Genomic DNA, 22,801 nt, shown 5'->3' with positions numbered 1-22,801 from the left:
ACACATTTGGTTGAGAAAATTATTTGCATCATATGTTTGTAATGGCTATGAATATTTCCATCATAATGTAGGCAGAAGGTTTATTTCAGCTGTTGTTTCAGGATGAATGCTATTTCTATTCACATTTCAACAGGAGCATGTATTCCTATTCCTAAAACCACAGTGCAGATAATTGCTTTACATCTAATTGAGCCTGACAATAAGAAGCTTCCTACTGATCTGCTGCACCTTGATATTGGCTTTGGGTTTTTATTTATTAGGGTTTGCTTCTGTCTTTTATCATTTTTAGTCTTAATAACATGCAATACCAAATAAATAAATAGAAACTAGCTTTTTAAAGATTTCTTAAACAACGAACAACTCTTTTCCCTCTATTACTCACTCACATAGGAAAAGCTTTGTCTTTTGTTAACAAAAACTACTTTGAAGATGCCAATGGCAACCGAGGAGGTGCCCCCAATGTGGCTGTAGTGTTGGTGGATGGATGGCCCACTGATAAGATAGAAGAAGCCTCCAGGCTGGCACGGGAGTCTGGCATTAACATTTTCTTTGTCACCATTGAAGGACCCGATGAAAATGAAAAGAAAAATGTCATTGAGACAAACTTTGTGGACAAGGTAAGAAGAAAGTGGCAGATTTTGCAGTGCGTGTGTATTATTCTGGGAAAATACAAAGTCTGATCTCTTACCACATATGGCATAATCAGATAAAAACAGATCATAGTTGTTTTTTCCAAAGTAATTACTTCACAGTCCTGGACTCAGTTCTGCCAAGCATGGTGATATAATGCAATGTACATTAAGTTACCATACTTTTTTAAATTTAAAAACAAAGCTGATGAAAACTCTTCTTGGACAGTGGATAAAGATAGTCCTTGACTTGCAACTGCAATTGGCCTCAAAATTTCTATTGCTAAGCAAGACAGCTGTTAAATGATTCCGCCCCCCCCCATTTTAGACCCTTTCTTGCCACAGCTGTTAAGTGTATCACTGCAGTTGTTAGTAACAAGATTGTTAAGTGAATCTGGCTTCCCCATTGACTTTGCTTGTCAGCAGGTGGAAAACCAATGATCACATGACAGCAGAACACTGCAAACATCATAAATACATGCCGGTTGCCAAACAGCTACATTTTAATCATGTGACCAGGGAATGCTGTAACAGTCGTAAGTGTGACAAATGGTTATAAGTAACTTTTTTCAGTGTCATTGTAATGGTCATTAATGAATGCTTGTAAGTCGGGGACTATCTGTATTTAAAAGAAAGTTAATTAAAAATTGGACAACCCAACAATGTGAAGGGGCTTTTATCCTTTGCCTCTGCAACAGTTCTAACTGGATTCACTATCACCATACTATATATCAGTGTTTCTCAACCTTGGCAACTTGAAGATGTCTGGACTCCCAGAATTCCTCAGCCAGCAAATGCTGGCTGGGGAATTCTGGGAGTTGAAGTCCAGACATCTTCAAGTTGCCAAGGTTGAGAAACACTGCTATATATAGCCATTATTCACAACATAGGAAAGTTTCCATTGGAATCAGAATTTTTTTCCTCTCTTATTGCAAAACAAACAAAACTAGATATGGTGAAGTTCTGGTATTGTGCTCATTTTGACTGTCAACTTGGGTATAACAAAATGAAGAATGCAACAGTCCAGAGAGCAAAAGAGGGAAATTGTACAATTCCAGCAGCAACACACACTTTGCAATTGAAAACCCGGAGTTTCAGATTTTGCTTTGTGGACACTTTGTGGACCATTTCCTCTAGGTGGATTTATTTATGAATTTATTGCAGTACACATGACAGTTCTGGAGGTACCTTAGTTAGAACTTGTCCTCATAAGCTCTAGAGTTCAGACTAGATGCATTTTACAGAATGCCTTTTCAATTAAGTAGCATTTTTATGAACTGGAATTCTTCCCGAAGGCTTGGCAAAGGAAGTCTCCTTCAGAAAGCAAAGTTGACATTGGGAAATGGCAAAAATAACTTTTTCTTTCTGATCATTTCATGCACTTTCCCTCATAGGTTTGCCATGAAACATTTCTTCTGAACTTTGAAGTGCTTCATATCTTAAAGCTGGGCAGGCTCCAGCTGACTAATGACTAATTTTGATTTTATTTAAGTTTGGTAGGGCAGAGCTACAATGAGACCTTCTGAGACATGAATGCAGCACAAATTTGTATGCACTAATTTATGGTAGTTGCATTTTACAGAGTAAAGAACGGCATGGGTGCACAATCTATTCATATTATAGAACAAAGTTATATATCTATGTATTTATTTAATCAATTTATAAAGTCACCCATCTCAATGAATAACAACATTCTGATTTTGCAGTACTAAAACTGATCTTGTGTTTAAAAAAAAATATCCAAAGGCCTTCCGATGTATTGGACTTCAATCCTCATAATTTCCCACCCAATAAGTACACTAGTCATGCTGACTAGAAATTGTGTGAAAGAATTCCAAGAGAGTTCAAGATAGTAGCAACAGCAGTAGCACTTACACTTATATACTGCTCTGTTGTATTTTACAGCACTTACATACTGTACCACTCCATAGTACTTTACAACATTTTTGAGATGCTTACAAATGTAGCATATTGCCCAGGGGTGAAATTCAGCAGGTTCTGACAGGTTCTGGAGAATCAGTAGTGGAAATTTTGAGTAGTTCAGAGAACCAGCAAATACCACCTCTGGCTGGCCCCAGAGTGGGGAGGGAATGGGGATTTCACAGCATCTTTCCCCTGGAGTGGGGAGGGAATGGAGATTTTGCAGTATCCTTCCCGTGCCATGCCCACCAAACCTACAGAACCAGTAGTAAAAAAAAAAAAAAGGAATTTCACCACTGATATTGCCCCCCAAATCTGGGTCCTCTTGCTTGCAGAAAGCTATTTTAAAACTGTAATGGTAAGCTTTCAGATTCTAGAACACTGATGGAAAGCAGCTGCAAACAGGAATAACTCCAGATCAGTGCTATTACAAGATTAGACCTAGAAATGTATAAATGGATAAATTTATTTTCTGGCAAATATACTCATGAGCAAAACCATGTAAACAGAGGAAAATCAGGATGTCTACTACAGTAATTTTTGAAGATTTCATGTGACCTGATTACGGTATAAAGCTTTTTAAATATATATATATATATAATTCTATCATTTAGGCTGTATGCCGGACCAATGGATACTATTCTATTCATGTCACCAGTTGGTTTACCTTGTACAAAGTAGCGCAGCCTTTAGTGAAACGAGTCTGTGATGTTGACCGTCTGGCTTGCAGCAAAACCTGTCTAAATTCAGCCGACATTGGGTTTGTCATTGATGGATCTAGCAGCGTTGGCACAGGTAACTTCCGCACCATTCTGCAATTTGTAGCCAATATTAGCAAGGAGTTTGAGATTTCTGATACAGATACCCGGATCGGAGCTGTGCAGTACACTTATGAACAAAGGCTGGAATTTGACTTTAACAAGCACAGCACTAAGCAGGAGGTGCTGAACGCTATCAAAAGAATCAACTATTGGAGTGGAGGAACCAGCACTGGAGCGGCTATCAACTTCGCCTTTGAGCATCTCTTCAGCAAATCCAAACCCAACAAGCGGAAAATCATGATTTTGATTACGGATGGCAGATCGTACGATGATGTCAGGGGACCAGCTTTAGCAGCACACCAAAATGGTAATCATGTGCTGTTATATTTTTGTTTCAAAAAGGTTTAGCCAGATTTAGGGCTGTTGATCTGAAGATTAGGTCTCCCAGAAATCCAAGTCAAGTTTAGTATTCCCAATTCCCCTCAGACACAATTGACAGACCATTCTTGGATTGTATGAGGACCAAGTATAATTGAGTTAGGTAGAATTGTTGAAGACTTTGGTCCTTTAGGCCTAGAATATTTTGTGCTGTGTATAGTATATGTATTGTCACCTCCTTAAAGAAACTGCTGGCATAGTAGCTGCACAATCATAGGAGTGTCCTTTCACCGGTTTCTCAATTGGGGGGAAATTCAGCATGTGCTCCTGTGTACTTGAAAACCATTAAAAAAAATTTAAATTGGGACCTACATTGCTCCTTTTGAACAGGCACAGGTCTTTTCTTTTTCATATTCTATCTGGATTATTATGAAGGTGTATATGAATGCAGCATCCATAAAAAAGCATTGATCCATTATGATCTATTTCTCCCCCTGCAGGTGTAATAGCCTACTCAATAGGCATCGCATGGGCTGCCCAAGATGAACTGGAAGCTGTGGCAACTGACCCTGATAAGGAACATTCATTCTTTGTGGATGAATTTGATAGACTGTATAGATTTGTTCCTAAGATTGTTCAGAATATTTGTACAGAATTTAATTCACAGCCACGGAACTGATTGCATCCAGCTACAAGGGTTGCATTGCTGAAATTGCATCCGATAAATCAGGCAATGCCAGATGAGAAATTTTACCTAAAGGATAATTTCAGATCTGCTCTCCAAGCATAACCATAGTGGAAGCTGTAGAATGATGCTTCTTGCACCGCCCCTTACTGGGTTCCAAACTGATCTAACAAATTGGCCAATAGCTTTTGATTTGTTTAAAATTATCAGTTGGAGTCAATGAATTTAACTTCTCAGTGTATCAGGCATGGAATATTTCTGAGGACTTCAAAGCCACATTTATGTTAATGATAGCATTTCTTTCCCAGGGTGGTGGTGAAGGCACGAAACAGGCTGACATATCACTTTCAAATATTGTAAAATAGTTTGGATTCTAACCTTTAATTAAACATGTTGGCAGTTATGTAATGATGAGCAGCAAACAAGACATTGATTAAATATCAGTGTGATAAGTGCGATGAAAAAAACCACGTATATGTGGCCTGCTAACCACATACTGGAGAAATAGTTTTCAGTACATTGTATTTTGCCTTTACTTACATTTCATGTGCTTCAACTGTATACCAGTCTGTAACAAGAGCCCAAATTGTGAGGCAGATAGATAGATATAAATAAGTTCACCACTGTTCTCCTTATTACATTCATGAAGACAGCATAGCCAGAATTTTCCACTCATTGTCATATAAGTAAGGAAAGCAGCTTGCTAACTAATCTTGACAACTGTTACAAACATGGTACATCCAATCGATCATAAGTCTCCTTGGGAATAATGTTTTCCTTGAAAAAATAAAAGCCCCAGTAAATGACTATTAGCATTTGAATTCTAAAACACAATAATATTTATAATAGATCTTTCACCCTTAGTAGACTAAATAGTAAAGGTTGAGCTCTAATAGCGGTTTCCTGTTGCTTATCTAGCATTTCCATACAAAGAAAGAAGTCTACAAAAGTAGCTTGAAAGTGAAAATACTCTACATACACAGAGCATTTCGGTTGAACCATTCTAATCCACGTTTCTTGACATTGCAAATAGTGAGACATACAAAACTACACTGATTCTGTTTCAGGACAGACTCTATATACTTATATTCATATATATATTTCCTATTTACAAAAATACATTAATTGTACTTTTCTAAGTATTTCCTAAGAATTTTTTAAAAAGATAACTGGCTACTTTCTAGAACCGCATACAATGAGGAATTACTGTGCTAGGTTAGTTTTGGTGGGAAAAACAACAATTTCATAAGTGTACAATGGAGGGTCATTTGAGCACTTCTTAATATTTAATGGTCAGTAATTGTTATGTCAGCTTTCATTACTTCATTTGTCTTCTAAAATGTTGTTTTAGCCTATTATCTTTGCTTTACTTCTCTTAGTGAAGGCAGGTGCAAAGAATACGTTCAGCTGAGTATTGAAGAAACTTTGTACTGAATTTGTGAATCTCAATTCCATGCCTTCCCCCTATACACTTGTATATCCAAAAGGGTGCAAAGCTCTATCTTCTGTCTTATAGTAGCTTTTTGTAAGCTGTGGTACTTTTTCCAATAAAAATTACACAAATAGTGTTACTTTTTTTTCTTAATGAAAAAGCAAAATTCTTAAGGTTTAATATGTAAGAAACTTCAGGAGTATTCAGAAGAGGCTGCCATATGCATACTCTGCCTTGTTCATTTTCCCCAAGAGGAGACAAACAAAAAAAATCATGTTTCCTTGCATGCTTGAACACAGGCTTCTTATGAAATACACTTATATTGCATGAAATTATTAGTCCATGAAGTTTTCAGTATGGAAACCATATGAATTATGCATGCCCTATAGATGAACATTTTACTGGCTAATTCTTAAATGGGTATCACTATTGTTCTGATGAATTCTGAATAATCAGAATTCTGTTTTAGGCTAACAAGCCAAATGTGGGATGAGATTAGTAATAAATCAAATAAATACTGCACTGTATGACAACTGCATATTCTCAAGAATGCTACAATTCAATTGCAGCATATTTTTATGCTTATCCTTTTAAGTATAACGGGTGAATATTATAACATCTCAAACATATCTAAAGTGGCTCTAACCAGTCATTATCAAATTATATCATGTATAGGTCTACCACACAACAGATTAGAAGAAATGCTTCTACATCAAAGGGAGAATAAATGCTTCTACATCAAAGGGTTTGTTTTAAAAGGCTTCGCCAATCAGAAGTTGTCAGGTCTTAATCAGGCCCTGCTCAGTTGCCTATGCCCTGTGTAGAAGTCCAAAATGTATTTTAAAATGAATGCCAAGCCATAGCTGTTGGTGAAAAGTCAGGAAATCTGTTGCGGTCACTAAACCCTGAAACTCAACATGCCAAGCACATATCTTCCATGAAAATCTACATCAGTATATTATTGAATTCAATTGAATTGAGCTGAACAAAACTTTATTTGGCCAAATTTGATTTGACACACAGGGAATTTGTCACCAGTACAGAAGCGCTCAGTGTACATGTGCATTGATCATCATGTTGCTTTTCCTAGATTTCATGTACTATGTATTCTTGAAATTATAGACTCCAGCTAACTTGGACGTACATCATTGAAGACAGAAGCTTAGCATTTCCATATAGGAACTCAAGAGTTTTCATCAGCACGGGCCATTGGCTACATATTACACATAGAAATACTATGCAGGAGCTCTCTCACAGACTAATAGGTCAGTCATTCCCAGTCCATGATTGAAAAACTCAAAAATATCTATATAACAATCTACACTGGACCAGAGTGGCAGTGTACCATTTTTCAACCTCAGCAAGTTTAAGATGTGTGGATTTCAGCTCCCAGAATTGGCTGGGCTTAAAACATATATCTATCTTCCCAATCCTTGTTTTGCTTAATAATAATCTAACATAATAAATTTGGGAGATAGTTTAATTCTTTCAAACACTGACCCCTATTGAGGTTTTATTTTTAATTCAGTAGCAGCAATCAAAGATTATTATAAGCAAAATACACTGTATTTCTATGGAGCAAAAACCAGTTTATAAAGAATCTTTTTATCTTTCTAAGCCTCACATTCAGTGGTTTCTCCAACCTGTAACAACCATACATGTGTGTATCTGTGTCAAATGCAAAGATACAAAGATGTTGAAAAATAGTATTTATTAGCACCCAATTTACATAAATATATATTACAAAGGACATTTATTTGTTGCTGCAATGTTTAGTAAAGCTGTTCTGTATAGTGTTACTACAGAAAGGTCCATAAGAGTTTATTCAACAGAGAATGCAAGTACTGTACAAAACATTCACACTTTATTAGCAACTACCCAGAGTTACTACCTTCATTACCACATCACTTTTACCTCATATTTAATTGCAATAACAGAAGATTACAAGAAAATTTTCTTGGTAGACAGAATTACTCAAGATGCTTCACAAAGTTTGTGCCATTTGCTTTTTAAAAATTTATTTTTAAAATTGCTATACTAATTCTCAATTGGCATGTTCCACTTTTTGCATCTTTAGCTAATGTTAACCAAATGACAAACTATATTGAAAACTTTAAAGTGCATATTTATAACAGTTATGAATAACTCCTGGACTAAAACTGACAGATATTGAGTAATATTCAGTGAAGAATTCATTGTTATAAATATCCCTAAAATCTAACATCATCACCGTTTTCTTTGTTGATGCAAAATCTGCATCAATATGATGAAACTGAAACCTAAATGGTTTTAATCAAAATTTAGGCAAACTGGTATTACAAAGCATTATTAAAACTATTTCCAGTATAATAAAAATATTGTAAATTCTATGTATGTTTCCCTGGGAGTAAATCCTGTTGATCACAGAGGATCTACTTCTAAGTAAACATATATAAGAAAATAGAGGGAATTATAAAAGCTATTTTTGCAAAGAAAAAACAAACGTCGCAATATTATGTCAAAGAGTAGTTTGAGAGGTTCATGATCATTATTGCCCGTACTTCATTACTTCTATTAATCCAAGCCAATATTACAGTTTGTATCCATGATAAATACAGTGATCACATGAACTATGTAGATCCTTGTACATATTTATTGAAGCAGTCTATGGCATTTACTGTTACCATGCTAAATGCAGGAGGATTTCTACTCTTTTTCGGGAATTTCATTTATATTTTGGGGAGGGATTTCATTTCAGTTTAGCTGTAGTATAAAACATAAGAAACGAACCACAGTTTTCTAATGAAGAATGAAAATCACTTCTAGTACTACCAAGATTATTTACCAGTTATCTCAAAGTAAGAGATTTAAATCCAAATACTCAAAGAATTCAAATTAACCATAATATTAAGAGATTTCTCTAGATTCTCTGAAATAAAATATGGCAAAAAGAACCTAAGCTTTTGCCCTTCTGTTAATGCTTAACAAAAAGTCACGTACTAAAATATAACTTTATGTATGCACAAAAATTGTTCTGTACATGCACAATCCAAATCTGTCTATTGTCCAGGAGGGCAGTTAGTGAAATGCCAAGTAATATACTAGAAGAAATAAAATATATTCATCCAACTACAACCAAGCTGCATTTTGTACTTTTCAAGCACTTTAAATGATTGGTTTAATAAGACAACCAACAGGATAAATATATACTGGCACCTGTAAATCACATATATTACTATGAAACATGGTTACCACTGTGTGTTTTCAGTTTGTTGATTTACAGTACAGGGTTTCAGCATGCAGTTAAGGTATCTTTTTTTTTTTTTTTTGCTTCAAACAACAAATGGAGGTTTAAATTTTCTCCCTCTGGTTTGAAAAGGAAAGATAACTAGGGGAAAAGAATGTGCTCTTGAAATAAATTATGGAGGATCTAAGGGCAGAACTAGTTCACACATTTCTTCCTGTTCTTCACGAATCAATAGCTACAGTTTCAGATGTCAAGCATATGCTCAGCATTTTCTCCCTGGTTAGCTGCATGAGCAAAACATTTAAATAATTAGACATAATTTCAACTACAGTATGTTAAGTGAAGGCAGTTGATGTGATGAACTTAATTTGAATAGCATAAAGAAAAGACACACTCTGAATATTAATCAAACTAATTAAAAATGAGTATGAATTCATAGCAAAAGTGCAATCCAAGATTGCAAGATAAATGAAACCGCTTATTAATTTAAAAGAATATTTTTCAACTGCAATAGAATATATCTGTATTTAGTACAATGCAGATTGTAATATGCAATCTAAAAGACAAACACAAAATCTGCAACAGAGCAGATGCTCAATGGCACCTCAAAATTCTGGCTATTCACCTGCTTTAAAAGTCATTCTCTTGGATCAAAAATTCACTAAGCAGGATGGCACATCCTTTTATCAATATTTGAACAGGAACATTTGTTACATTCATAATTTAATCAAACATGCTGATTTATTAGTGATATGTACAGCAATTTAAACATCAGCAATTTTGTATTATGTTGTTTTAAGCAAAAAGCACAATACTATTTATGTTTTATCTTTGTATTAAGCCTCAAGAACTTTCATTACTAAAACATTGAAATTATCCATAGAATCTTCCCTTACTTATAATATATAATTACAATCTCTGTCATATATTTCTATATATATATATATATAAAGATATATATATATATATATACACACACACACACATACACAAAATATACACAGCTTAACATCTGTAATATCCTTTAAAAAATAAGGATATCAAGCTAGTAAAGGGAAATACACAACAGTCACACATAGATTAATGTGTTTTGTGCAGTTAGATTTTCTATTTTGACACAAAATCACAAAAATAATGAATGTGTAACAGTGTTTCTTATTTAATCAGTTTTTGTAACAAAGGAAACAACTATAACAGGTTTGGGTTTTTTGTAGCAAACCTACAAAAAATAACTGTTAATGGTACCATAACATAATAGCCAAAGATGGCCAATCTTTTTAAGTTTCAAGTACTTTCAAAAACCAAATCCAGTCACATATTCCCAACACTTCAAGGCCTGCTATATAAAACCATGACAATTGTGGGCAGCAGGCAAGGGGAGAGAATAATGCATATAGAAGACCACCATCTACCTTTGGACACTTGCAGCTTGCATTGGCATAAACCCTCCCAGTTTCGGCAAACATTATGGAATCACATAATGTGTAGGGTCCCTGCTCCGGAGATTGTCGGGTGTGAGTCTTTGCTGTTAAAGTTGGACCTCAAGGGTCAAGTGGGTCTGCTGCTAACGTACCTGCCTCCCAACAGCGTTGCAGCAGCCCTCCCCTCGCTCCTCGAGTCGGTAGCCGAGCTGGCAATTGAGTTCCCTAGGTTGATGGTCCTGGGGGACTTTAATTTGCCGTCGCTCGGTGAAAACTCTGATGGGGCGCAGGAGTTCATGGCTTCCATGACAGCCATGGGCTTGACCCAAGTAATTCGGGGCCCAACCCATTCAGCGGGACACATGCTTGACCTCGTATTTCTCTCGGAGCAGTGGATTTGTGATCTTGGTCTGAGGGGGAGTGACATCATACCCCTGTCGTGGTCAGACCATTGCCTACTGAGGCTCGACTTCCGGAGGCCAAACCCCCACTGTAGGGAGGAGGAACCGACCAGGTGGTTCCGCCCCAGGCGTCTTATGGAGCCAGTAAGGTTCCAGACAGAGCTTGGGGTTATTCCTGACTCTTTCGCCCACAATCCGGTGGAGACTCTGGCTGCTGCGTGGCACTCGGCAGCGTCGGAGGCCCTCGACCGGATTGCGCCACTGCGGCTCCTCCGAGGCGGCGGATCCCGGAGACCCCCTTGGTTCACCGAGGAACTCCGGGAGATGAAGCGCCGGAGGAGATGCCTAGAGCACCGTTGGAGGTCCGATAAGTCCGAATCGAACCGGGCAATGGTAACCACCTGCACCAGGGAATACACCAGGGCACTTAGGGCAGCAAAAAGATCGCACATAGCCACCCTGGTAGCATCCGCTGAGTCCCGCCCAGCCGCCCTGTTTAGGATAACCCGCTCCCTATTGAACAAAAGGGAGGCGGGGGAACCCTTGCAGGGCAGAGCTGAAGAATATGCCCAATTCTTAGCGGACAAAATTGCTCGGTTTCGGTCGGACTTGGACTCCACCCCCGCAGTTCCAGCCGAGGCGCAGGGGGACCAAGTAGAACAGCTCTGGGTTGAGTTTCAAGACGTTACCCCCGGGGATGTGGACAAGGCCATGAGAGCTGTAAGTACTTCCACCTGCGTTCTGGATCCGTGTCCCTCATGGCTGGTTACTAACTGCAGTGAGGTGACACGAGGCTGGATCCAGGCGGTTGTGACCGCCTCCCTTCGGGAGGGGAACTTCCCCGCCGCACTGAAAGCGGCGGTGGTGAGACCCCTCCTGAAGAAACCATCCTTGGATCCAGCTGTTCTTAATAGCTATCGTCCAGTCTCCAACCTTCCCTTCCTGGGGAAGGTTGTTGAGAAGGTGGTGGCCTTCCAGCTCCAACGGTCCTTGGAGGAAGCAAACTACCTAGACCCCTTCCAGTCAGGCTTCAGGCCCGGTTACAGCACAGAAACCGCTTTGGTCGCATTGATGGATGATCTCTGGAGAGCCAGAGATGAAGGACGTTCCTCCATCCTGGTCCTCCTTGACCTCTCAGCGGCTTTCGATACCATCGACCATGGTATCCTTCTGCGACGACTGCGGGAGGTGGGAGTGGGAGGCACCGTGTTACGGTGGTTCTCCTCCTACCTCTCGGACAGGTCGCAGTCGGTGTTAGTGGGGGGGCAGAGATCGTCCCCTAGGCCCCTAAATTATGGGGTGCCTCAGGGTTCGGTCTTATCCCCCCTACTATTCAACATCTACATGAAACCGCTGGGAGAGATCATCCGCAGGCACGGGATTAGATACCATCAATATGCGGACGATACTCAATTGTATCTGTCCGCCCCGTGCCAAATCAATGAAGCGGTTGACGTGATGAGCCGGGGTCTTGAGGCCGTTATGGACTGGATGAGGGTGAACAAGCTTGTGCTCAACCCAGAAAAGACCGAGTGGCTATTGTGTTTCCCTCCCAAAGATTTGGCTATTATTCCACCACTCAGGCTGGGGGGTCAAATTTTATACCCCTCAGAGAGGGTTCGCAACTTGGGAGTCCTCCTGGATCCACAGCTGTCATTTGACCGCCACTTAACGGCTGTGACCAGGGGGGCATTCGCCCAGGTTCGCCTGGTGCGCCAGTTGCGACCCTACCTGAATCGGGAGGCTCTCACAACAGTCACTCGGGCCCTTGTGACCTCTAGGCTGGAATACTGCAATGTGCTCTACATGGGGCTGCCCTTGAGGAGCATCCGGCGACTTCAGCTAGTGCAGAATGCAGCCGCGCGAGTGATTGCGGGTGCACCCCGATTCACCCGCATAACACCTATCCTCCGCGAGCTGCGCTGGCTACCTGTTGATCTCCGGATGCGCTTCAAGGTGCTATTAATCACCCATAAAGCCCTACATGGCAGTGGATCTGGATACTTGAGAGACCGCCTTCTGCCAATTACATCCCTACGACCGATAAGATCTCATAGATTAGGCCTCCTCCGTATTCCATCGGCCAGCCAGTGTCGGCTGGCAACTACAAGGAGGAGGGCCTTCTCAGCAGTAGCCCCGACCCTTTGGAACGAGCTCCCCGTGGAGATTCGTACCCTCTCCACCGTCCAGGCCTTCCGCATAGCCTTGAAGAACTGGCTCGCCCGTCAGGCCTGGGGATAGGATAGTTACCCGCCCGAATGATGAGTGTTTGTTGTTTGCTATTTTATTACATGTTTTGTCCTACTGTCTGTATTCCCCTTTCCCAGTTTTTGTGTGAGCCGCCCTGAGTCCCCTCAGGGAAAAGGGCGGCCTACAAATTCTAATAAAATTCTAAAAAAAATTCTAAATAAATCACTGGAAGGGGGCAGGAGAGCATTGTTATTTCATATGGGTTTTGTCCATGGTAAATAGAAGTCAATCACTTCACATATCCCAAACAGTACTGCTCTTGTGTGATTTATTAGGTTCCGATGCAGTATAGTTTAGAATGCAGGAGAACAGCATACATATGTTTTCCAAACCAATAAGCACCCCAGTGAGAAAATTTAGAAATTGCATTTGTTGGGTAGTTGGAAAGATACGTAATATTCCTTAGCTCTACAATGAATAGTCATTAGCATCTGAAACTAATCAGATCCTTATTGTAAACATATGCCCCATCATCTTAGAAGAAGTTACATTAAGGGCTATACTGTGGTTCCAGCCACCCGTTAACATTCATTTCCAACAGTTTCAATAGAATTTACATTTATAAGCCTTTTACATATCTTCTTTTAACATCGTTTTAGAAAATGTTATCGCATTCATATTTTTAAATAGTCAATACTTTGAATCCAACCTGTCTATTGTAAGATTCTATAGGCTGAGATTCTGTGACTCATTTAACCATTCAGTGCTAGAAAAGGAGACAACGAATTAACTGTCTCAAGGATATGAATTGCATGAATTTCCAATAGGGGGAACATTCTAACTTAAGATCTGTTTGCTACGTCCTCCAACTTGTTGTCCTGTAAAAATGCTGGCTGGAAGCTCTTAAGAGTTGCAGCCTTAACACTTTTGCAGCACACCAGGTTGGGAGAAGCTTATCCATTAATACCCAAGCAAGCTGTTAGCCTTTGTGTTGCATAAATTGATGCAGCATCTCATTTTGCCCAAGGCCAGCCTAGACAAAAAAGGACACTTTCAAAATTAAAATGGTTCTTCCATAGATTGCTTGAAATAGGGAGTTTCCAAGCTGTCAGGACTGAGATCATATAATCAGAAGCAATTTCTAACATTCATGGAATTGAAGGTTACAAGAAGATTCTTGCTCTTATCTTTTGTACAGCTTATTTTATAGATATAGACATATATATTTATAGATATGTACAAGGCAGCTACTAGGACAGGGAAGTGTTGCATCATACAAAGACTTTGGCAAGTGCGTCTGCTCCTGCACTGGCAATGTAACATTTGGTGGGATGGAATGCCACGTCATGAATGGATTCATCGTGCTTTTTGCGATGAGCCGTAAATTCCTGGATGCAGGTTTTGCTTTCAAGGTTCCATAAGCGTATAGAACAATCGTGGCCTAAAGAATAAGAAAAAAATCTTACTTTTGTGACCAATCCTGTTGTTAGCAAGACACTTTTAAAAACACAAAATGTACTTACTGCCGGACATCAAATACAAGCCATTTGGATCGACAGCTAAACTTGTGACTGCATCCAAGTGGGCTACCATAGAGTGGATCAGTTTCCCTTTGCAGTTGAACATAGAAATATATTAGAACTTGCAATAAGTTTAAGATATTAAAGAAAGTTAGGAATGTAAAATGACATGTACTCATACTGAACATCTATACTCTGTCATGTATTAGCACAAAGCAGAATATCTTATTCTTAACGTACTCTAGTCTCTTTGCTGAATAATCACCTAATTATGTACTTTTCTTGTCAGTGTCACCTTCACTGTATAATATGCTTCTCTAAACTGATACTTGGGTCACTGCATTTTTATTAGTACCCAAAGGAAGAGCTATGCATCACCTTTACAGTTCTCCCCTGCACTTTTCAAAAGTAGAAGATGTAACTTCACAAAGCCTGAACTCTTACATAGCTTTGAAGGAAGAACTGTAAACACATTTGCAATATGTTGCTCTGTTGCTTGCCCAAACTTTTAATCAGCTTCTTTGCCAAGCTAAACGGTTAATTCTTCAACAGAAATATATTCAGTAAAACTGAGTCCTGATTGCACTACATGTTTCTTCCTTTGGGCATATACCATAAGAATTATAAACAAGCATTTTAAGGAATATAATTTACAAATTTACTTTCATTATGTTATGAGCAAAACAGGGTTCCACCACAAAACTGCGGTAGACTAAAGCGCGTGTGACTAAAGCGCGGTGACAAAACCGCACCGTCAAAACCGCGCGACAACAGCGCGCCGACAACAGCGCGCTGACAGAAGCGCGCTGTAACATAACCCTAAAAATAACCCTAAACCTAACCCTAAACCTAACGCTAAACCTACCCTAAACCTACCCTAAACCTAACCCTAAACCTAACCCAAAACCTAACCCAAAACCTTACCTTAAGTTAAATCGCGCTTCTGTCAGCACGCTGTTGTGGGCGTGCTGTTGTGGGCGCGCTTTTGACATCGCGGTTTTAGCGCCGCGGTGTTGTCGGCGCGCTTTAGTCTACCGTGGTTATGTCGTGCCACGCAAAACAGGTTATAAGCAAAAACAGTCCAAAAATCTTTTCTGGAAGATTTTCACAAGTTTATACAAAGAACAAAAATCCTCCACAGATTTTAACAGCAATCTCATTTTGCACTATGTAGAAAACACATTAATATAATTTTTTTTCTCCAGGTCTCTTTTTTAAAACTATGAACAGATCATACCAGCGACAAGTATCAGAGATTTCTACCATAAAGACAATGCATTACCCACTTAATTCTATAGGCTGCATTGCTCAGCCAACAAGCCTTTATTCTAACAATAGTTTTTGTTTTGTTTGTTTGTGGTTATAATTGGATACTGATTTGGAAATATTTACCATTTAATAAAATTATTTTCAAATTGTAGGTGATCCCATATTATTTTGGGTTTTTTGATATGTTACATAGAGGAACAGGCTACTTACCTGTGTTATTGTCATAGAATTTAATGTGCCTGTCCTCATGGGCTGTTATGCTTATTGGAAGAGTTGGGTGGCTGATTACTTTGTTTATTTGGCAAGAAGTGTTAACTGCTGTTGACAGAAAGCACACATGCAAACAAAATAAACTACAAAAAATTTTCAAGTCATATAAAATTCTGAAACAGACTCATCTAGTAGGCCATTATGATGAAAGAACATTGTCAGGACCCAAACAATTATATTCTCATTATTTAAACCAGCTTTATGTTATTAGGCTCTCTAAACATAGTGGATTCCTATATAAAGCACACAAAAGAAGAACAAATGAAATACCATATGATTAAATGGACTAGGAACTTTGGACATAATATAATGATGGAACAATAGGAACTTATGTGGTGAAAAATATTCAAATTTACACTATGTTATAACATAAAAGACAAAATTTGATAAAATTATGTAGCGTTGATATTTGACTATAGAAAAATTGTCAAGAATATATAAAGACACTTCAAATTTATATTGAAAATGTGGACAACGTAAAGGGTCATTTTATCATTTCTGGTGGACTTGTAAAAAAGCTAGAAATTTCTGAGTTCAAAAGCATACAAACAATTTTAAATATCAACATTCATCTGAAACCAGAAATTTTCTTGCTGGAATTAATGGGCAGTCAAGTAGCAAAGAGCTATGGAAGATTTTTTTAATATATAGTTACTGCTGTGAGACTATTATTTGCATAAAAATGGAAAGTTTCTAAAATATCCACAACAGAGGAATGGTTAATGAAAATGACAGAACTAGCAAAGATAGCAAAATTAACTTATTTGATTAGAGAATGATCAACAAGTACATTTGTCAGTAACTGGAAACCCTTTATGGAATTTTTGCTGAAAAATTAGAAAATTTTTCTAACGTGCTTTATGGATTTGAAGATTAGAAAGCGTTGCTTGTAGAAAGAAGGAATTTATGGTGTAATCTTAGATAGAAAGGATAAAATATAAATACATTTATAATTGCTGTCAAAAAAGATCAGAAGCTGCTTCTTTATTAATTTTCTTTCTGTTTCGTTCTTCTTCTTTTTTGGGTGGCAATTTTTGTTAAGGACTCTTTAAGAAGTTCCCTTTAAACGGTTTTTGGAAAGCTTAATCAATTTCACAGGCCTTCCTTCTGTGCCTCCAAAGCAAAAGAAATTATCTTCTTAATTCATTCAATTTGGTTTTTAACACTTCACTACCATTTTCTCCATTATGCTTAGATAATTAGACAGACCTATAGACACACTACATCAATCTTTTTGGAAGATTTTTCAACAAATTAAAATATCCTAAAATAATGATACCGATCCTACAAATATCCTGTCCCCACCAACTCTTGTTGCTGTATTTAATACCTACTAGTATCTATATTGGAATCCAAGGTAAGAATGTGTTGATTTGTTTCCATGTTAAAAATGCTTGTATATCCAGTGTTAAATGATGCTACCATAAGGTTTGGGTCACTGCTCACTAGATCCACAGATGATGGAATTCCCATTTCTACAAAAAGAATGTCCAGAGTACAAAACAAGTTTAAAAGTTACTTTGAAGTTATAACCTGAAATGCCTATATTTATGTTAGCATGAGTATTCAAGTAACAATAGTGTAAACATTACTTGAGAAGATGACATACACAAGAGATATGTTTTTTCAATTACATAATAAACAATTTTTGAAGTGTTGGGATAGGAGACAACTATCTCAACCGTGAAATCACCAAAAATTTAAATAAACATTTATATATCTACCTACTGTATCATTTATTCAAGATTTACCCAACCAGAGTAACATCAGAACAAAAAAGCATAAAAAACACTCAGTGAAACATTAGGTGGAATCAGCATACAAATGAATCTAGCTATGCCACTCTTTCTACAAGAAGAATCCCACCAACAGCTAAAATGATAACATGGTTATAGGAAGAGAACACATGTTGCACAAAATTGGATAAAAATATACTATTGGAAAATTTGGAATAACCAGAGCAATATTTCTTTAAAATGAATAAACACTACTATTTGATATGAAGATTCCAATGATGAAGCCATCTATGAGATTCTCAAATTATAATATTTATTCCACAGAATGATAGAACTATCTTTAGGCAAGCATTTGAATAAAGCTCATTAAAGTATCAATAATTTCTTTTTCCAGCAATGACTACATTACTTTGCCATACAACACAGTGTTTCTCCAGTTTGGAGTTTTATTCCATATTTGATAGGAATATATTATCATCAAATACAAGGTTTCCTCTTGTTTTCCTGTGATCAAACCTGTGCAGAAAGTTTCTTTTTCTTTCTTCACAATGTCCTTTATACTTAACAAGTATAAAGAGGAAATGAAATACAATAAAACTATACTATATACTATAATACTATGTATGTATGTATGTATGTATGTATGTATGTATGTATGTATGTAAAGCAAATACAATGCATTCTAAGACACAGAAGATTGTACAGTACCTTGATTATCATTAATTATATTTAAAGCAGGAGAGATCTCCAAAGCCTTCCATAAACGTATGGTGCCATCTGCTGAACAGGAGAGCAAACGCTGGTGTGTTCCACTATAAACCAAATCCCAGACTGCATCTGAGTGGCCTACAAATGCACCTCTTAAGATGGAAGGATCTGAGAACAAAAACATATATTTCAAAATGATAGTTCTTAGAGTTTGGAGGCTTTATTACACTAAAATATCCCTGCCTTTTTAAAAGAAGTACCTTATTTTTTATAACACCAATTGGTCTTTCTAATCAAGAGATTATGAGTTTATTCTAAATCTTCAAATTTATATAGCATTATTTTATAACTAATTGAGGGTTGCTCCTGAGATGTCCTCTACCTCACAACCCATTTCCTAGATTTTCATATCATCGGGTTCTTATAAATACATAAGATTAATTAATTAATATATTAATATTAAGGTACTTCTATACAGTGTGTGTGTATACACACACACACGTATTTTATTTATATATAAAATGTAACACTATATATAAAATAGAGTATTTTTTCTTGATTTCATGTTGAAATCTAGTGAATGGAATATGTTTCATAATATGCAAAAATAAAAGGCAACAAAAGAAGAATCACTAACCATATGAATCATAAGGATCAATATTCGGATTTGTAATATTCCAACTCTGGATGAGGCCATCAGTGCCACCACTGTAACACTGCTCACCATTGTTGCTCATCACTACACAAAGCACTGGACTGCTGTAAGGGAATGACACCACTGATTAGAGATTTTTTTCCTTAATGACAGATAGTCATCCAACACTAATATGTCTAATTTACAGTAGAAATAATAGATGTCCAGATATTTTTTGTCTTGGAAATGAAGAGCTAGTGTGCAGCATTCCACATTAAACACAAATAAATCTCCTAAGTGTGCTCCCCAAATCAATTTCTGTATCACTTGTGGGAGAAAGCTTTAAGACCTAAGAATTACCTCTGTATTCTGCATAGTCCACAGAGATAACAGCAATAGCAGCAAGAGAAACCAATGCAATAATTCAGCCAACTGTACCACCAGTACACTGTAAGAATTTCTTAGTTACCACAAGCATACAAGGTATGTTTAGAAACATTCAATGTGTGGTGAGTTCAGCTTCAACCACAAAATGAAGCAAATGCTCACCACTAATTCATGGTTTACATAATCCCTCAGTTTTCTTTTAAGAGAAGCTGCAGGGTTACATCTGCAGCAACCAAATCACATTCTATCTTTTTGTCCACATTTACTTACTTATGTGCCCTGAAAGTATATATAGGTTCAACATCAAGTGAAGTGCTCCTAAACAAAAAGGAAAAGTAAGTTATCATTTAAGTTATTGCAAGAACAATCTTGCAGAATCAGGTCAACATCCCTCTGCGCCTGGCATTTTGTTTCTCACAATAACCAACCTGATGCAACTGGAATGTTTGCAAGCAAGAGGCAGAGAGATGCTCCTCCCCCACGATTGTTTTTGAGCTATTGGCATTCAAAGATATAATGAGTTTTTAAGAACAGTAACCCTTAAGATACTGTTCTCCATGAGTTCATCCAATTCCTTTTTAAAGCCACTCAAGTTAATAGCTAACATCGTTTTATGAAGTAATAATTCCTCAATTATTAAAAATGTGCTGCCTGGAATGGTTTGACATTTACATTTTCATTGGATGGCCCTTACTTTCACCAAGAGATAAAACTATTTATGTGTCCATTTTTTCATATTATGCAGATTTATACATCTTGATAATGCCTCCAATTGGTTCCCTTTCTCCAGGCTATAGTCCCAAATATTCGAGCCTTTTCTCATAGAGAAAGCATTTGAGCATCTTCATTTTAGTTTCTTTCTTCTGAACTTATTTTAGTTCTATTATATCCTTTTATAAATGAAAAAACTAGAACTGTGTACAGCACTTCAGATGTAGACGTATCATAAAGTTATAACGTTGGCATTTTCATTTTTAGTTCTTCTCCTAGTGATTTGCATAGCATAGAATCTGCATTCTTCTTTTGCTGCAAAAATGAATTTTTGTCTTCACTAGGCCCAGATTTTTTATTTCTGGTTAGTCATGGTCAGACCCATCAGTATATAAATGAACCTAGTATTTTTTGCCCAAATGAGCTTGATTGTACACTAATTTAAATGTATATAATACAGCCACTGCAATGATGGCTGCAAGAGAAACTGTAAAATAGTACTATTCTATCCTCTGTCTCCAATAGTAAACTTTCTCTATTTCCCAGTTATTTTTGTGAATGCGAGGAGCCGTCTATTTGCACACAAACAACATTGCAAATGTCTATGGAGATTCTCAGTCATCCAGGTCATGGGTGTCCCCAAAGCTGAAGAAGCTTCTTGGATGAGAAGTGAAACACCTTCAAAGAAAAACAAGAAAGTCCAGTTTCCTCTTGAAAAAGCACCTTTGGGACAAACAGCATTGTACCTAACATCATCTAAATTACTCTCACGGAAGATAAATCGGATATAAAACATCATTTTTGCAATTATATTTTTTCAACCCTACAGGACTGTATGTATTTCAACCATCAACTTATTTTTTTTTTTTTTTTTTTTTTTTTTTTTTTTTTTTTTTTTTGCTGGAGGCTTCCGGGGAGTGGCCTGTCGCCGGTCGGCAGCTTAACAGAGCTGCCCCCAGAATTCAGGATCGTTATCTACTCAATATCAAGAAGATAACTCTTTTTTTCAGACAAGAAAAAAGCAGTGAGGAATCTCAGCTGGTAAGAATCTTCTTTGAAGTTCACAGTTTGTTTCTTTGTGAGCTGTGGACGGAGGGGGAGAATCAACCCAAAGCTGAGTCATTCAACTCCGACCTGAACTTCGCAGCTGTTATTCACAGCACGAGACAGGATCCCCTCCCCCTCAGGACAATCTTTAGAAAAGAGACTATTAAAAGTCAATACGAGCAAAGACCAACTTGTGAACTTTAAAATCTTTTCTCTATCTGAAATACCAGCTTCAATGTTATAAAAACCTCTTTTGCTTAATTGTCTTCAAAATGGCGTTTACAGCTTCTGCATCTGTTATCTCCGGCTTCCTGCTACAGAGGTAAAGAAATAATCTCTTATAATTTAATTAGAGCTACTCCCTTAAAGCTTTCAAGACTCTTTGTTGACTCAGACACATTCCAAACATTCTAAACAGACTTTCTCTTTTGAAATCCTCCGTAAAACCCCTTGGAAGGGGAAAAAAAAAAAAAAAAAGAAGAAGGGAAAAAAGGGGGGGGGAGGAATTTCTTTTTCTCCACATAGCACAGTGGATTAGTAATTTAGAATAAATAATTAAAACCAAAATATAATGGCATCCAAATCAACCTCTGTTAAATTACCTCCGAAAACGTCTCCCATACCTGGCACAAAGTTGCAGCCCCCACCATCTATGCCCCCTAGTGGAGATGTACTAACAAAAGAATTTTTTCTGGAAATGTTCAAAGAATCCAGAGAACAGAACTCTGAAATGTTTAAAGAATTCAGAGAACAGAATCTAGAAATGATTAAAGATTTCAAAGATGAAATAAGGAATGAGATGGAAGTTCTATATGACAAATTCGATACCAGGGTCACTAAAATGAATGATAATATGATGGGAATTGTAAATGTGATAACAGAATATATTTCTGGAATGGAAGATAATTTAGAAACTCTCAATGAAGCTAAAACTAACCTGATATCCAAAACTGAAGTGGTGGAACAAAAAATTGATAATGCTGAAAAACAAATTATTATGATACAGTACAAGCAGATGGAGCTTGCATTAAGAGTGAGGGGGCTGCGTGAAGAAAAGCAGGAGAACTTAAAGCAAATGTTTTCTGAAGCTTTTGACCGTCTGGTGGGAAAACCGGGATCCAATTTTGATTGGCAGATTGACAGGATTTTTCGTGTTAACTCATGGGCGGCAAAACAAAGGCAACTTCCCCGAGACGTGGTAATATACTTTGTTACAAGAGAATCTAGAAATATGATACTACAAGAGTCCTACAATACTAAGCTTCAAATTGGTGGACAGGACCTGATTGTTCTGAAAGAAATACCGCCTCAGATGCTAAGAGCCAGAAGAGATTATGCTTTTCTGGTGGAAGAGCTCAGAAGGCGCCAGATACAGTACAGATGGGATGCCCCACTCGGTATTATAGTTACAATGGACAAACAAAGATATCGTCTCAGCTCTGTATGGAAAGCTCGTGATTTCTATCATAAGATTCT

General features: G+C 37.5%; 2 protein-coding genes across 4 annotated transcripts in view; one reads left to right on the top strand and one right to left on the bottom strand.

Annotated features, from left to right (window-relative positions):
* VIT (vitrin) overlaps positions 1–5,944 on the top strand; it is a 48,194-nt gene extending 42,250 nt beyond the window's left edge. Inside the window, exons 14-16 of the mRNA XM_014073562.2 lie at positions 391–617; positions 3,164–3,677; positions 4,189–5,944. Coding sequence (XP_013929037.2) covers positions 391–617; positions 3,164–3,677; positions 4,189–4,367 — 920 coding nt within the window. The 3' untranslated portion in view covers positions 4,368–5,944. The remainder of the gene's footprint in view (positions 1–390; positions 618–3,163; positions 3,678–4,188) is intronic.
* Positions 5,945–13,355: 7,411 nt separating this feature from the next.
* STRN (striatin) overlaps positions 13,356–22,801 on the bottom strand; it is a 44,117-nt gene continuing 34,671 nt past the window's right edge. For all 3 annotated transcript variants that reach the window (XM_087717974.1, XM_087717975.1, XM_087717976.1), the window contains 7 exons: positions 19,838–19,885; positions 19,184–19,305; positions 18,547–18,714; positions 17,437–17,577; positions 16,043–16,150; positions 14,567–14,653; positions 13,356–14,484 (listed from right to left, as the gene is read on the bottom strand). In XM_087717974.1, the coding sequence (XP_087574100.1) occupies positions 14,315–14,484; positions 14,567–14,653; positions 16,043–16,150; positions 17,437–17,577; positions 18,547–18,714; positions 19,184–19,305; positions 19,838–19,885 (844 nt within the window). In that variant the 3' untranslated portion in view covers positions 13,356–14,314. The remainder of the gene's footprint in view (positions 14,485–14,566; positions 14,654–16,042; positions 16,151–17,436; positions 17,578–18,546; positions 18,715–19,183; positions 19,306–19,837; positions 19,886–22,801) is intronic.

The sequence above is a fragment of the Thamnophis sirtalis genome, unplaced genomic scaffold (genome assembly GCF_051295495.1).
Source record: "Thamnophis sirtalis isolate CommonGarterSnake01/CBP01778 unplaced genomic scaffold, rThaSir2_p1.2 scaffold_6, whole genome shotgun sequence".
In the NCBI taxonomy this organism is placed as follows: domain Eukaryota; kingdom Metazoa; phylum Chordata; class Lepidosauria; order Squamata; family Natricidae; genus Thamnophis; species Thamnophis sirtalis.
The sequence above is the reverse complement of the archived record's forward strand: the minus strand, read 5'-3'. Positions and strand labels throughout refer to the sequence as shown.